Raw genomic sequence first — 14,030 nt, 5'->3', positions numbered from 1 at the left:
GAGAAGAGAAGTGTCTGTGCCAGCAACAATGGACTGGCTTCCCGTGCACACTACTCACCGAGAGATTCCTTTGTTCGTGGTCAGTGTTTATCTGTAGTTCGTGAAAGCACGATGTTCTCCCCACAGTCTGCTTGGTGTCATTAGATGACTTTGACCTGTACTGAGTAGATCCTTTGGTTAGCTGGGTGCTTCCTAACATTATTATCCCGTCTTGAGAGGCTCTCCGACATCTTGGGGACTCTCGGGGGCTATGTCAACTCGTTTTCTGGGAGAGCCACCCAGGAGAACCTCGAAGGGTCTGTGGTACGGAACGAAGAAGGTGTCTCGAGAGTGTCTTTGGCGTGGCATTCCGTATGAGAATGCAAATAGTATGTCTTGGAGCTCTTTAGATGCTTGTCTGTTGTTCGCGATGGCCGTCAAGGCGGTTCAGAGCCTGGGCTTGGCTTCGACGTTGTTCACTCCTAGTCTTTCAGCATCGCTGGTCTCCTCTGGCGAGTCTCTAGGCTTATGAACGATCAAGATCGTGCTTACTGCTAGCCTAAGAGAGGATATTAGGGGCTTCGAGGTCTTCAAGCCCGACGCGTCGCTTCAACTGGTGGATGTTGTGAATGGCCGCACAGCCCTGCCTAGTATGACGTTGCGATAGGGGGTGAGATCTTGCTGGCGAAGCGCCTCGCAGCGTGTGATGACTATGATGCTACTGACACAGGCTCTCATCGAAATGGCGGTCCTGTAGATGTCGCTGGGCTCTTCGTCGATGCCTTCATGGCCTGGATCAGTTCGTCGTTAGCATTCCTTCGATGAGTAAGGGGGAGGGCTCAATCATCTGGATTCCCAATATAGCCAGTGTGCTTGTGAGTGCTTTTTAGGGATGAAGAGAGGTCTTGCCGGTCGCACGAGCGCAGGTAGGGTGGGAATGAGGGAGGTTTGGGGTGCCTTCTGTCGTGTCGACCGTCAGGGGCCAGCCACGACAGGCCCTTGACGCCTTTCTTGACATAAGGCCCCCAAAGTCTTGCCTCGCGAAAGCTTGTGGTACATGATTTGGATGTTTTGGGGGGGTCTGTTGTGTTGTTCTGGGATGAACAGCTGTCGTCCTTTGTGCTGCCCGAGGGCTGCGACGTCAACACAGGGGCTTGTGGGACGAGGACTTGACCCTCATTGTTTGCGATGTTCCCTAAGCAAGATAAATGATGGCTTTGAGACTTTTGGAGGCTTTCTGGACATGGTGATGATGAAAGGAGTACGGGGATCATGTTCAGATAGGGGTCCGCCACGGTGGGATGCGCCGGGCGTTCTCCAGTGCTGGACCGCCAGGCCATCAAGGCACCATGACGACGAGAGACACGACGACATCTTTGACCACAAGCAAGCAAAGGATATGGGACTTTATGGGATGACCTACTAATCATCTACGGGACATTTGATCAAGTGTGCCTTTACCCCCTTTCCCTGAGCCCTCCTCCAGCTCGCACGGGGTGCAGTCCCCTCTACCCTTTGCCAGGCCACTGCTAGACTAGCAGACGGGGCACCAAACAGCAGACTCCGGGGCGCCTCTCGGTGGGAGGCCGGAGGGCACACCGGTGCCTGTGGGTCTCTGCGTGGGCGTTGGGTGGCCGGCTCTCCGCTGGCCGCGCCGCAAGGCAGAGCGTTTTCCTGCGAGGCTACGTAACTTGGCCCCAAGATCGAGACTGTGATTCACTGTCAGTCCCGCAAGACAAATAAACATCTCCTAGGAAACCTCGACGCTTTTCTCTTTCTCTTCCTCTTCATCCCCTCACCCCTTCTTCTCTCGACATCACCACATACCAGCGTCTTTGGGATACGACGCCACGCTTTTGATATCGAGACTTTGCATCCTTGCGCATATCGCTTCCTTGGAGCTGCTTCGGTAAGTTATATCTTTTCTATTTCATCGTCGTCGAGCAGAGGCCGACGACGCGTTGGAGCGACGGTCGGAGGTCCTCATCGCGGGCTTCGACCGTTCTTCAGATTTCCTTCTTTGCCTGAGGCTCTTTCTTTCTTCCCGCCTCTCTCTTCCTCTCCATCTTCCTCTCCCTATCTATCTCTTATCGTCTCTCCCTCTCTTCCTCACTTTCCTCTCTTCCTCATCATCCTCTCCTCCACCCGCCACACCCTTCTCCGCCCTTCTCTTCCTTCAACATCCTCCTCCTTTGCCAAAGTCGCCTTGGCCCTCCAACGCGAATCGGCTCGTGTGGTTGCTATTTCTTCCATCCCGACCTTGTTGCATCTCTTCACTCTTTCCACACATCAGTGAGTCACGCTCTAGAGACTGGGCTGTCGTCGCGGCTCACTCTCTTCAATCTCTGCCATCCTGCTTTCGCGCAGAGACATCTTGGCCGAGAAGTCATCACACTGGTAGCCCTCTCCTCTCTTCAGACACTTCCTCTCCTATACTGCCTCGTCTTCGGAGTCCTTGACGCCAAGGATTGATCTCTGCCCTGGTTTCGACGCCGATAGCTAACGATTCAATTATAGCAGCGTCGTTTGGATTCTCCCGCATCTTCTCTTCCCTTTTGAAGCGTATTGGCACGCTTTCTACCCTTCCTGAAAAGAAAACCCGCCCGGAGCTCATTTTGTCGCAGACTCGAGCAGTTCTCACCATCTTGTCTCTCAGCTTGGATCGCTACTCTTTGGGTTGCGGAGTTGCCATCGACTATTCTCATTGGACAAAGGCAAAGCGCTGTGCGATAGGCCATTTCCACCTCTCTATCCGGTAAGCACCTACTTTCCCGACCGAGTCCCTCTTCTTCTTTCATCGAGAGTCCCTCCTTCTTTATTGGGGCCTTGCGAGGTGTCTGCCTCTGGCTTCCCCTCATTGACCCTTTCTTGTTTCGTTTGCCGACGTCTAGTTCCCGTCATTTACCCATTCCCATTTCATCACTTTTTCGGGCGTTTGTATCTGTTGCCGTTCGTTTACGTTACTTCAATACCTGCCATTTTCGCATTCATCTCATGTATACATACCTTGACCACCACACATTCATTCATTTCTCCCCTCTCTCTTTCTCTTGTCAACATTCGGCTTCATCTTCAACGTCCTGCTCAGTTCAACGCACCCTTCGTTCCTCACTACCTACAGAGGCGCACTCACAACTTTCTGATCCCGTTTCATCTCGTTCAACATGGCAAAGAAGAAGAGAAAGGGAGGCCCTAACCTCATGGCAGAAGCTCTTAGATCACAATCAGCTGGCTCAGATCTGAACTTGAAATGCAAAATGAGTAGTCGGCGCGGAAACTACTCTGGCGGTTCGTCGTCCAAGACAACCGAGTCACGTAAGTTTACCATGAATCTGGGGGGACAAATTGCTAACTTTCATCCAGTCATCATGCCGTACAATGCGGCTGCTTCCATGAAACGCCTTCAGCAGAAGGGACTTCATAAAAAGGTTTCCAACGCTTCTGTCCAGAGCGAAATCGACCAGTGGTACGCGACCAGGGACGACAGCGACAAGTATCGCAAGGGAGATCTCCCTTCCTTTGGGCAGTATGCAGACGCCAAGGAACTCGTCAAGGTATGATTGAAGCCCATCGGACCTGCTAGGTCACAAACATTGACATCATGAGACTGTGGATGTGACTGTCCTTCAACAGCATCAGATCCAGTACCCTATTCGAGGAGTGTTTGCTGGCTTGCATATCTTCGGGCAGATCGTGGCCGAGAACCTAGCTTTCTCTGGTATTTCCAATCTGGTTAATCTTGCCAAAGCCTACCCCGAAGGATGGGGGGGCCTGTCACAAGGCATGGTAAGTGCTTCCAAAGACACCCTCACTTATACTAGCCACTGACTCTTCTCTTCACAGGCTGTCTTTGACGTTTCCATTCGCGCCTTTCGCGGACTCCCCTCCGGATACGTATTCGTGGCCGTGACACCCAAGGTGTCATATGGAGAGTTCATGCGGAACCCCGATTTCGACCAGGGCCAGGAGCGCATCGCCATGCGCAATGTCATCCAGTCCATCACTGATATTTATCGTGAATGCGGATCATCGACGCCATTTTGGGCACAGGTCCCAGGCGCACAAGTTCAGGAGTTGGAAATCCTTGAAGTGGCAGATCTCGCAGAGATGAATGAAGAAGAGCGAAAGGAATACATTCGCGCCGTGCAGCGAGAGGCATCCAACCTGTGGCACGGGAGGGTTCACGGCAAGAAGCTGGTCGAGATGGTCAAGTCTCTCCCACACGTCAAAGATCTCACGGAACGGGTTGCTGCACTGACCGAACCAGCCCTATCGGAAGAACATTGCATGTCTAGACAAGTTGGCTTGTCTACTACTTTCACTACTCGTGAGTTTACGTGCTGCTCATCTTACCTTATTTGCCATTTGCTAATGTGTTTTGCAAACAGTCATTGGCATCTACAACAGGCGCCACACGATTCGTGTTTTGCATTTCCATGCCACGCCCATGTTGGACCGTCGTTTGGTAGCCATCGTCGCTCGAGCGTGCCCCAACCTCAAGATGTTGGGTATCTACGATTGCCCCGATATTCACTTTGGTGATATCATTTGCCTGCTCGATTTGATCCATGAGATCAACAGCAGCCGTTCTCGCGATCAACCTCACATCCAAAGTCTGGATTTCTACCCGCGATACAACACTGGCTCCCTACTCGGGCAGGCCAAACCTGGTGACGACGCCAACGCGTACGGGTTGTCTTCTAAGAAACTCCGGAGCGACGCTCAGCAACGCGGACTATTCGGAATTCTCCTGCAAGTCGTCCTCAAGTCAAAGAGGATGAACCTCCAGCTCCTCATGGACCGGAACGGCGCGTTCATGACCTATCTGTCGAAGCTACCATTCTTGCCTCTTCAGATCTTTAGCTTCCTTGATGGTATGTACCGGTACTTGGATCTAATGGCTACTCGTTCGACAGACAAGAACGCCATCAAACAAGCGCTCTATGACATCCTCAAGCCTGTCAGGATGGGACTGGAGTCACTCGACAACGATTGGCATAATTTCTACCTCCATGAGATGGGCCAGACCATGATGTTCTGTTCTTCCTGTGGATACGAGTATCTCGAAGACTTTTTCGTTCAGACAGCACGAATGGCTCGGCCGCATACCAGATTGTGTGCTGGCTGCACCCTACGTCTGTGGCTGGACGAGGAATGCGACAGCGGGAAGCGCGACGGCAAAGAGGTTTGGGAACCGTTCTTCCCCAAGTGGCACCGTTCGGAGTTCAATGCAGATGCTCCGCTGCACCAACATGGTGACGGTCTAATCCGACTCAAGTCGACGGAGACAGCGCGGCCACTCCCGCCGGCCACTCAGTTTGGCCCGAACGGCAACGTGATCGGACCACGTTATGTTGAACCCCTGGTGAGAGACAACAAAATCCACAATGACTCGCTGCAGAATCTTCCAAACCTTTTCGACATGTTCGACCCTGAACTGCTCCAGGAAGCCCAGCATCGCGCCCTTGTCATTGATGCCCGCAAAACGGTCGATGTCCTTCTGAAGGACTTCTACCCACGCGCTGAGGATGGTATCAAGGCCTACAAAGACGTAACCCCAGACTTGGAAGGTCAGGGCCCAGCCCGCGAGCGCCGGGACATGTGCCTCGTAAGCCACAGCTTCGACACGGCTGCTGTGTTCTTCGAAGATCTTCAGAACAAGACCTTCCAAGAACTCAAGGCATATCGGAACTCTAACCAATGGAACCCCACCGGCTTTTGGTAAAGTAGGGCTGAAGCACTAGAACGGATATGGATGGATGGATGCGCAGGTGGTTTTGTTTCTTTGCTGTGATTTATCACAGAACGGCGTTAACGGTATTCGGTCTGGATCACAGAACCACCAGGGAGAACACAGTTGATTTGTTTCGTGCTCTAAATTGCAGGTTGGCCACAGGATAGATAGCACGAGTTGTATAAGAATGTTGATATAGACTGCAGACCCAGTGAAGTGTAGTGCGATTGATGTGACCTGAAGCTGTTGCCAAGAGGCCATTGAAGAATCTTGGCAAAGGTACATGAGGATAGTACCAAGATACAAGAATTAACAATTGAGTAAAATACAATCACGATAAAGGTAACAGTCTCTCGTTTGAAATGCCGATGACTCGTGGAAAACATCCACCTCGAAGTTCAAGATAGTGTCGAGTCTCTGGTGGACGTTGTTGCGGTACGTACCTCTTTCTGGGGACCAGGAACTGTTGGTGGACAAACAGCACGTGACCCGGCTGCTCCCGAGTTGGCTCGTCAAGCAAACCTCGTCTCGACCCGAATGAGTTCTTAGAGTCGTCCAATCGCCCGCCAACCACGATGGCTTCCCTTTTCCGCACCCTCTCGCTCTCCGCGAGGTCTCTGAGCGCCAGCAATGCCCTGGGCGCTTTTGCGACCCGGGCTACCTGGTCAATGGGCGCCTTGCCCTCGCTCTTTGCAAGCCCCTCTGCCGTGCCTGTCTCGCGGGCCATCGGCGGCGGCTTGATGCAGCAGACTCGAGGCATGAAGGTTCACAGCTCGGTCAAGAAGCGATGCGAGCACTGCAAGGTGAGGCTATACCGGTGCCGGCTCAATTGACGTACTTGGGAGAGGCAATTGAGCTTGCTGGACGATGCTAACGAGCCGCCGCATTAGGTTGTCCGACGGAAAGCCGGCAAGCGACACAACGGATACTTGTACATCATCTGCAAGGCGAACCCTCGACACAAGCAGCGACAAGGTTAAAGAGCGAAACGACGGGAGACACTCTTGTGGATGAGGCAACTGTACGATACTGCGAGGAGGAAAATTATCGCCCGATTACGAATCGAACTGTCTAGACGACGGACGCCCAGATGCATGCGAGGTAGAAAAGAGCAACGACGAAGCTTCTTTCTTTCTTCTTTTTGGAACATGAATTGATGAGGCGTCAACGGAGCTTTGGAGGTTGAGACGGGAGCGGACAGCACGGGAGGGCCCGTCATGTACAACTACTGCGCTACATACCATCGATATACCTCTCCATACCTTCCCATTCCGTCTTTCCCCTCGACAGCAGATATCTGATTTGAGACTTTACAAGGCAGAGTTAGCTCTTGTAATGGTATATAAGGCTTGGAGAGAGACTTACTGCGTCTGATACGCCGCGGTGTCTGTCAAACTCGTCACGAGCGTACTTGCGGGACTCGGCTCTCGTCGCTGGGTCTGCAATTCGCTTTGTCCCTCGTAGAATAGTGCGGTAGAGAGACAAGACCCGTGCTCTCTGGATAAACTGGAACCCAATTCCCCATCAGCGTTGTAAGTTTGCCACGAGTTGAGGTGTCTCATACCTGGTCAAGACTCAGAGTAGGCTTAAGACGAGAACCGCCAGGCCGAGTGGCATAGCCACGGCTGAGATTCAGCAGGCGAGTGCTGAAGACCATTCCACTCAGAGACTACTTCATCGGACGGGGGATATAATTCTCATGCCCGTGAAAAAAAAAGCACCGGAGTAGACGGCGATGGATGAAAGCCTTCAAAAGTTGCCTTTGCGTCTTGCCGGCCGAACCTCGGTTATCTAATCGGAGTGCTGTTTCCCTTGTACGACCTTGTTCCTGCCATGCACTGGATTGTTAGTGGACCATGTCGTGAAAGTCATCCAAGATAATATTGTTCATTTTATCCCTTCCTCTTCTTCTTTTGGCCTTGTTCAATTTCAAGAGCAGAGTTGGCATCATGGCAGAAACAGAGGAGGCATCTGCCTCATCTAAGAAGCCCATCAAGAGACTTGTTGGAAGACGTCGACAGCCAAATCCGATCGAGATTGCCAATAAAGAGTCCGACGAGGACTTTATCCAGGAATATGTCAAGCCAAGGTGAGTCTCGAAGCCGAGTTTGTTGGTATTGATGTGACTTTTCTTAACAACTGCGCGTCGCGTGTTCAGCAGCGATGGCTGGCCTCAATGGACGCATCCCCGAAACGACACAGTCTACACCTTAAGTCTCTCGCGCCCTACCGCGATGCGCGACGACGAGCTCGAGGCGTGCTTCGATCTGGTTGACGAGACGAGCGGTGAAGACTATCGAAACTCGTCGCTGGGATGGCACCCGGCGATGAAGAGGAGGGAGATGCGATCTCCAGATCTTCGGTACATTCTGGTCAAGGACGGTGACGGCAAGATCAACGGCTTCACATCGTTGATGCCTACCTTTGAAAACCACGAGCCAGTGGTGTACTGTTATGAAATCCACTTGAAGCCGGAGCTGCAGGGGTGAGTAAGACAACACCAACAAGTGACATTCTGCATGATGCCGACCTCCGACGGAGCTCGTTTACACACATTGGACAGGGCTGAGCAACTGGTCTGGTGGACGGAGGCCACAAAGTGCATATGTAAGACGTTGAGCTAATCAGAAACCGGGGCAGGACTGGCCTGGGCAGAAGGCTTATGGGGTACCTGATGGACGTTGGCGACAACATCGCTTCGGTCGACAAGGTGATGCTCACATGCTTCGTGAGCAACGCCTCGGGGCTCAAGTTCTACGAGAAGCTGGGGTTCGACAAGGACGACTACTCGCCGAGGGAGCGGAAGCTACGGGGAGGCAAGGTGGTGATTCCGGACTATGTGATCTTAAGCCGGCCGACGGCGAGCGGAGGTGTTGTCAAGTCCCGGACCCGTCGACCACAAGCTGAGAAGCAGTGATGGGTGTTTTCCCTATTGCGGACATGAACACTCTGTACGCCAAGATGTCTGCGAGCAGCCTTTTGATCCGTCACACCTTGTTTCGGAATGCGGGCGCGGCGCACACAGTACCCGTTCCATCCATCCATCCATCCATCCATCCATCCTTCAAACCGTTCTGCTTTTCTTAGCATCAATATTCGAGCATGAATGAATGGATGGAGCATCAAATGAATGTCAGCATTTCGACACAAAGCAAAAAAAGACTCCAACGAACAAAGTACAAGAGACGAGAAAAACGCCCGTCAAACCCACCGCGAGGCGTTTCGACCAGGCCTAGCCCTTGCTCTTGCACTCGGATGATACGCTACGTATCATGGGCACCCCAGTGCAGACCAGCACAGCACCGCATTCAGCCCCCTTCTAAGAATAAGATGCTCAGGATTGATCTTCACAATGGTGGTCTCACGTACTGTAACTAGCTCGAAGCTTGTCGACGCCCGAGCTGAAGGGCTTTCCCTTGACACGTCCCACGGCGCCGACCGGCCGGAGGAGCAAAGGCTGTTTCGAGACGTTGGCTGGTTGGATGGTGCACGATGCTATGCCTCAACGGGCTCGAAGGCCTAACCGGCTTTGGTTGTGTTAATCTTGGGTCGGTGGAGTTGTCCTCTGCGACGATTCCTCTCCTCGAACCTCAAGCTCAAGGCTGACTGGCACGCCCAGGCTTTCTGACCAGGCACTCGACACGACGACGCGACGCTCCACTCACATCTCGCAAACCCGGTCAGCCCTAGGAGGCTAGCACGGCTAGTGGCTGAATGCCTTCGCGTGAAGAGCTCCCCTCGCCCTTGGAGACCTTTGGGGGCCCCTTGCTTGTGCCAGGCTTGTGCATGTTTGCACAACACAGCCCGCATGTCTGGTGGTATCGCGGTACAGTAGTCTCATGCGGTGGAGGGGGTGATCTCCATGATCCTTCTAGGGTCAGAGGCGTCAGCCGGCTCGAGTTTGACTCCGCTGGTGACCCTGGTGGTTGTAATTGGAAATGAAGGGTTGTCTTTGCTTTGGGCACCGCACCCCGGAGCCAGCAGAGGGAGAGCTTTCCTTCAGCTCTGGAAAGCTTGATGGTCATACGTCAGTTCAGCCCAAGTGCCGTGCCGACACTTCTTTTTAAAGCTTTGGGCTCCCACAGGAGCGTTATCAGCCACCACTCTCCCTCTCTCTTGTCTGATCGCATCGTCGCTTTTCACCTCGACTTTAATCAGCACTCTCCAACCCGACCTTCGACCTTCGTTCATACTCCGACTCACCAATTAATATCAATCAATCACAATGGCTCAGCAGTACTCCCAGGGACCCAATGTCCAGAACCAGGAATGGCAGAGCAGCCTGTGCAACTGCTCACCCTGCAACTCTTGCCTGCTCGGCACCTTTTGCCCATGCATTCGTAAGTGCTCGCGCGCCCTGCCTTGGTAGCAATTGGAAGCTCACAGCTCGTCTACAGTCTTGGGTAAAACTGCCGATCGCATGAGGGATCCTACCATGCAGACTGCCGATACCTGCAACAGCGACTGCCTCATCTTTTGCGCCATCAACTGCGTCACTGGCTGTGGTTGGATGTAAGCTTTTGTTTATCTGCACTGTTCACTATGACGGTTACTGACGATAATGTCTTGCACAGCTACTCCATGATGAAGCGTGGTGAGATCCGTGAGCGATTCGGCATTCAGGGCAGCGGCATGGGCGACTGCTGCGTCAGCTACTGGTGTCTCTGCTGTGCCCTCATCCAGCAGGACAACGAAGTCAAGGCTCGCCTCTCGCAGGGTCCCATCACCCAGGGCTACCAGGCTCAGAAGGAGGGCATGCACATGCCTACCTCTCCCCCGGCCCAGCAACAGCAGCAGTACCAGGCTCCTCCTCAGCCTGGCTACCAGTCCCCTCCTCAGGGTTACCAGTCTCCTCAGCCTCAGGGATCCTTCCCTGCTCCTCAGCAGACCTACAACCCTCACCAGCCTCAGCCCCAGTACTAAGGGGGTAGTGAGATCGAGCGCGATGCTATCATGACACCAAAAGATTGAAAAAGAGAGGGCGTGGAAAAACAAAGGGCGAGGAGAACAACGGTAATGGAATGGAGCGCGGACGGGTACGCGCCTACGGATTATACCCAAATGACTGGACATTGTCATGCTTTTTTTTTTCCTTTATTGTCTAGCTACTGCTACATCATTTCCTTGAATATAATTTATCGACTACATCTCGACATTCACAATGCATGCACATGATAGGGGTACACAATCGGAGGGAGATCATGCCGAGGCAGGGTAAGAAAGTTGGCGAAAATTCATCAAAAGTCTCTTTTTCAGCTACACCCTTGCTCGTCCCTGAATGATCGCCCACTTTTTCTTCTACATCTTGGCATGGTCTGTTTGTTGAACCCTGCACCGGCGTTCTCCAGATCTGGACACTCTAATCTCGAGTGTGAGCACGGTCACTGCCGTTGTATCATGACTGCTTCGGAGCCGCCGTAAAGGATTGGCTTGTTTCATGAGGCTGATTGATCAAGAGTTATCAACCAGGCTTGATGGGGATGTATCTTGAGCTGCCAAGGGTATATCCGTTACGGAAGAACCGGCATTGCTTTGCTTTGCTGTCATCAGCACATCGTATTGATTGTCGAATAATGAGAGCCATTCTAGACTGTGGCTGACATGTTGGTTGCTGCTAGTAAACTCCGTCACGAACCAAGCAAAAAGTACCAATCGTCAGCACAACATGTCATAACATGGCAAAAGTCAAGAGCCTCGTTTCTTGTCATGATCACGTTGCACTTTATATCTTGCTTCTCTCAAGTTGAAGCCAATACTAGCACTCAGTATACCCTCTCTGCCTTCAACCTCTCAGCTCCCCTCATGTCACCGTCCGACAGCACTTCAGTATTCATTGGGTATCAGAAAAATTTCATTCATGACCTCCCTCCCCTGCCAGACAATCGTTGACACCAAAAACGCCCGCGCCGCACCTCTAGTGGTTGGTAAACGCCTATTCAGATCTACGCCTATCGAGGCTTGTTCCATCCTCTGCCTGAGCGGGCCCCTTCTGAATGCCGTTTCCATGCAAAGTAACCAATCAATCAATCCCATCCCATCCCAATAGCCTTTTTTGGTCCCGTATCATATCCCATCCGTCCAGTCATCTCTTCTTCAAACATACGTTACATTTCATTCGTTACGCGTAGAGCTTCTTCTCATAAGACTCCATGTTGACGTTACCCTCCAGCTGGGCGCTCGCCGTGCGGAGCTCGAAGCGAAGGTCACCAGCCTCGGCCGCCGAGTGCATACCCTCCAGGCTAACCATGCCGCTGTCCTGGAGAGAGTGCTTGAGACCCGCAGCGAGGTAGGGGATGAACTTGTTGATCGAGCTATAGATAGTCAGCACTTCACATCTTTACCCCAAACTAGGGGATGCCACTTACCCTCGGTGAGCCACGGCACCAGAGACACCCTGAGCAACCAGAACGCTGTCACCCTCGGAGAAGTAGCGGGCAGTTCCGGCGTTGCTCTTCTGGCTGTCCTTGCCACCACCACCAGCCTTCTTGTCCTGCATGGCATCGATGCTGCCCATACCTCGGTAGGCCTTGACAAGCTTACCCTCGCGAGACACGAACGAGGTACCGGGGGACTCGGTGGTACCAGCCAGGAGACCACCCATCATGACAGTCGAGGCGCCCAGGGCAAGACCCTTGACAATGTGGCCAACGTTCTGAACACCACCATCGGCAATGCAAGGGACGCCGAACCGAGCAGCAAAGCGGCTGACGCTGTACACAGCAGCAGCCTGAGGACGACCGACAGCCATGACCTCCTGGGTGATGCAGGCAGAACCACTGCCCATACCAATTCGGAGACCGTCGACACCAGCAGCGATCAGAGAGGCAGCCTGCTCACGAGTCACGACGTTTCCGCCAATGACATCGAGGCCGGGGAATTCGCTCTTGACCCACTTGATCATCTCAATCTGGTACATGCTGTTGCCCTGGGAGCTGTCCAGGATGACAATGTCAAGACCAGCATCAACCAGCTTCTGCAGGCGGAGCTTGTCCTCGGGGCGAGTGCCAATGGCAGCAGCGCAGAGGAGCTGCTTGCTGTCGGGAAGCTTGGAAGCAAAGGGGAAGTGCTGGTTCTTGGTCAAGTCGGAACGCGAGATCATGGAGACAAGGTTGAAGTCCTTGTCGACGATGGGGAGCTTGCCCTTCTTGGACTTGGCAAGAATCTTATTCGCCTCGACCAGAGTGACACCATCGGGGGCAGTGATGAGGTCGGTGACCATGACGTTGGAGATGTCACGGTCGTGGTCCTCCTCGAACTGGATGTCTCGGTTGGTAACAATACCCAGGAGCTTGGATCCCAGCTTGCCGTCCTCTGCAAATTTTGCATGTTAGCCCATATTTCTTTCCTTGTGGGGCTTGGGAAAGGAAATGTGATTTGTAAGGTTGATTCATAGTAAAGAAAGTCCCCATGACAATAGTCTATACGGTGGAACGAAAGTTATATAGAAAAGGTGTATAATCATGCAACCGGTGAAGAGCGAGGAAAAGAGACAGAAGACTCACCAGTGACGGGGAAACCACCAAAGCCCCATTTCTCCTTAAGCGCCTTGGCCTCGCCGACAGTGGTGTTGCGGGCAATGACGATGGGGTCGAGGATGAAACCGTTCTCGTATCGCTTGACCTTGCGGACCATGTCGGCCTGAGCCTCGGGCGAGCAGTTGTGGTGAATGACACCCAGACCGCCCTGGAGAGCCATGTGGATGGCCATCTCGTGCTCAGTGACCGTGTCCATGGGGGACGAGACGAAGGGGGTCTTGAGGGTGATGCGCTTGGTGATGGGGGCATCAAGAGTCACCTCGGAGGCGGCAAAGCCAATGTAGCCAGGCAGAAGGAGGAAATCGTTGTACGTGAGGCCACCGTGCTTGGTGGTGTCCATCAGCTCGTGCAGGTCGAGGCCATCCTTCTGCTTGTACTCGCCGAGCACCTCGAGGGCGGTGCGGCAGTCGAGGACGGAGGCAGACATTGTGAGTAAGAAGAAATGAAGGGCTGGATTTGAAAGATTTGAGGTCGAAGGCGAAACGAGTCGATGAGCAAGCTGTGGCCTCTATATCGACTGGCAGAATTGATAGAACGCTTCTTCCCAAAAGAAAGAAAAGAGAAAAGAATTGGTGGTGGCCGCTCGAAAACTTTTTTATGGGACGGACGCGAGACCGGACCCTTGCCTAAAGGTTTGGTAAGGTAGGTACCTAAGGTGGGCTGCCACCTGCCCGCCGACTTGCCACGGCCGATCTGGCGGGGCATCAGCGCCGCACGCACGCACCTTCCACACCAGAAGCAGAAACAGAAGCTTTTTTCCGCTCTCTGATGGGTGGACGCCA

At 53.1% G+C, this 14,030-nt stretch overlaps 5 protein-coding genes across 5 annotated transcripts; 4 read left to right on the top strand and 1 right to left on the bottom strand.

Annotated features, from left to right (window-relative positions):
* Positions 1-3,143: 3,143 nt before the first annotated feature.
* On the top strand, positions 3,144-5,704 carry MRS44_001486 (uncharacterized protein; the record flags this gene model as incomplete). Its single annotated transcript, XM_065623716.1, has 6 exons — positions 3,144-3,294; positions 3,343-3,533; positions 3,613-3,765; positions 3,823-4,306; positions 4,368-4,853; positions 4,896-5,704. 6 exons carry the CDS (start codon positions 3,144-3,146, stop codon positions 5,702-5,704), a joined length of 2,274 nt encoding a protein of 757 aa, XP_065480146.1.
* Positions 5,705-6,288: 584 nt separating this feature from the next.
* On the top strand, positions 6,289-6,693 carry MRS44_001485 (mitochondrial 54S ribosomal protein bL36m; the record flags this gene model as incomplete). Its single annotated transcript, XM_046280639.1, has 2 exons — positions 6,289-6,516; positions 6,604-6,693. 2 exons carry the CDS (start codon positions 6,289-6,291, stop codon positions 6,691-6,693), a joined length of 318 nt encoding a protein of 105 aa, XP_046138242.1.
* A 969-nt stretch (positions 6,694-7,662) lies between these two features.
* Positions 7,663-8,630, top strand: MRS44_001484 (uncharacterized protein; the record flags this gene model as incomplete). Its single annotated transcript, XM_046273426.2, has 3 exons — positions 7,663-7,802; positions 7,872-8,198; positions 8,354-8,630. 3 exons carry the CDS (start codon positions 7,663-7,665, stop codon positions 8,628-8,630), a joined length of 744 nt encoding a protein of 247 aa, XP_046138243.2.
* A 1,308-nt stretch (positions 8,631-9,938) lies between these two features.
* Positions 9,939-10,636, top strand: MRS44_001483 (uncharacterized protein; the record flags this gene model as incomplete). The annotated part of the gene is made up of 3 exons (XM_046267341.2): positions 9,939-10,053; positions 10,111-10,225; positions 10,288-10,636. The coding sequence occupies 3 exons, from the start codon at positions 9,939-9,941 to the stop codon at positions 10,634-10,636; spliced, it is 579 nt and encodes a 192-aa protein (XP_046138244.1).
* A 1,195-nt stretch (positions 10,637-11,831) lies between these two features.
* Positions 11,832-13,675, bottom strand: MRS44_001482 (uncharacterized protein; the record flags this gene model as incomplete). The annotated part of the gene is made up of 3 exons (XM_046267342.2): positions 11,832-12,024; positions 12,079-13,024; positions 13,216-13,675. The coding sequence occupies 3 exons, from the start codon at positions 13,673-13,675 to the stop codon at positions 11,832-11,834; spliced, it is 1,599 nt and encodes a 532-aa protein (XP_046138245.1).
* Between the last annotated feature and the right edge of the window lie 355 nt (positions 13,676-14,030).

This window comes from Fusarium solani, assembly GCF_023522795.1.
Source record: "Fusarium solani strain SB1 chromosome Unknown bctg00000000, whole genome shotgun sequence".
Lineage (NCBI taxonomy): Eukaryota > Fungi > Ascomycota > Sordariomycetes > Hypocreales > Nectriaceae > Fusarium > Fusarium solani.
Note: the sequence above shows the minus strand (reverse complement) of the source record. Positions and strands in the feature narration are given on the sequence as shown.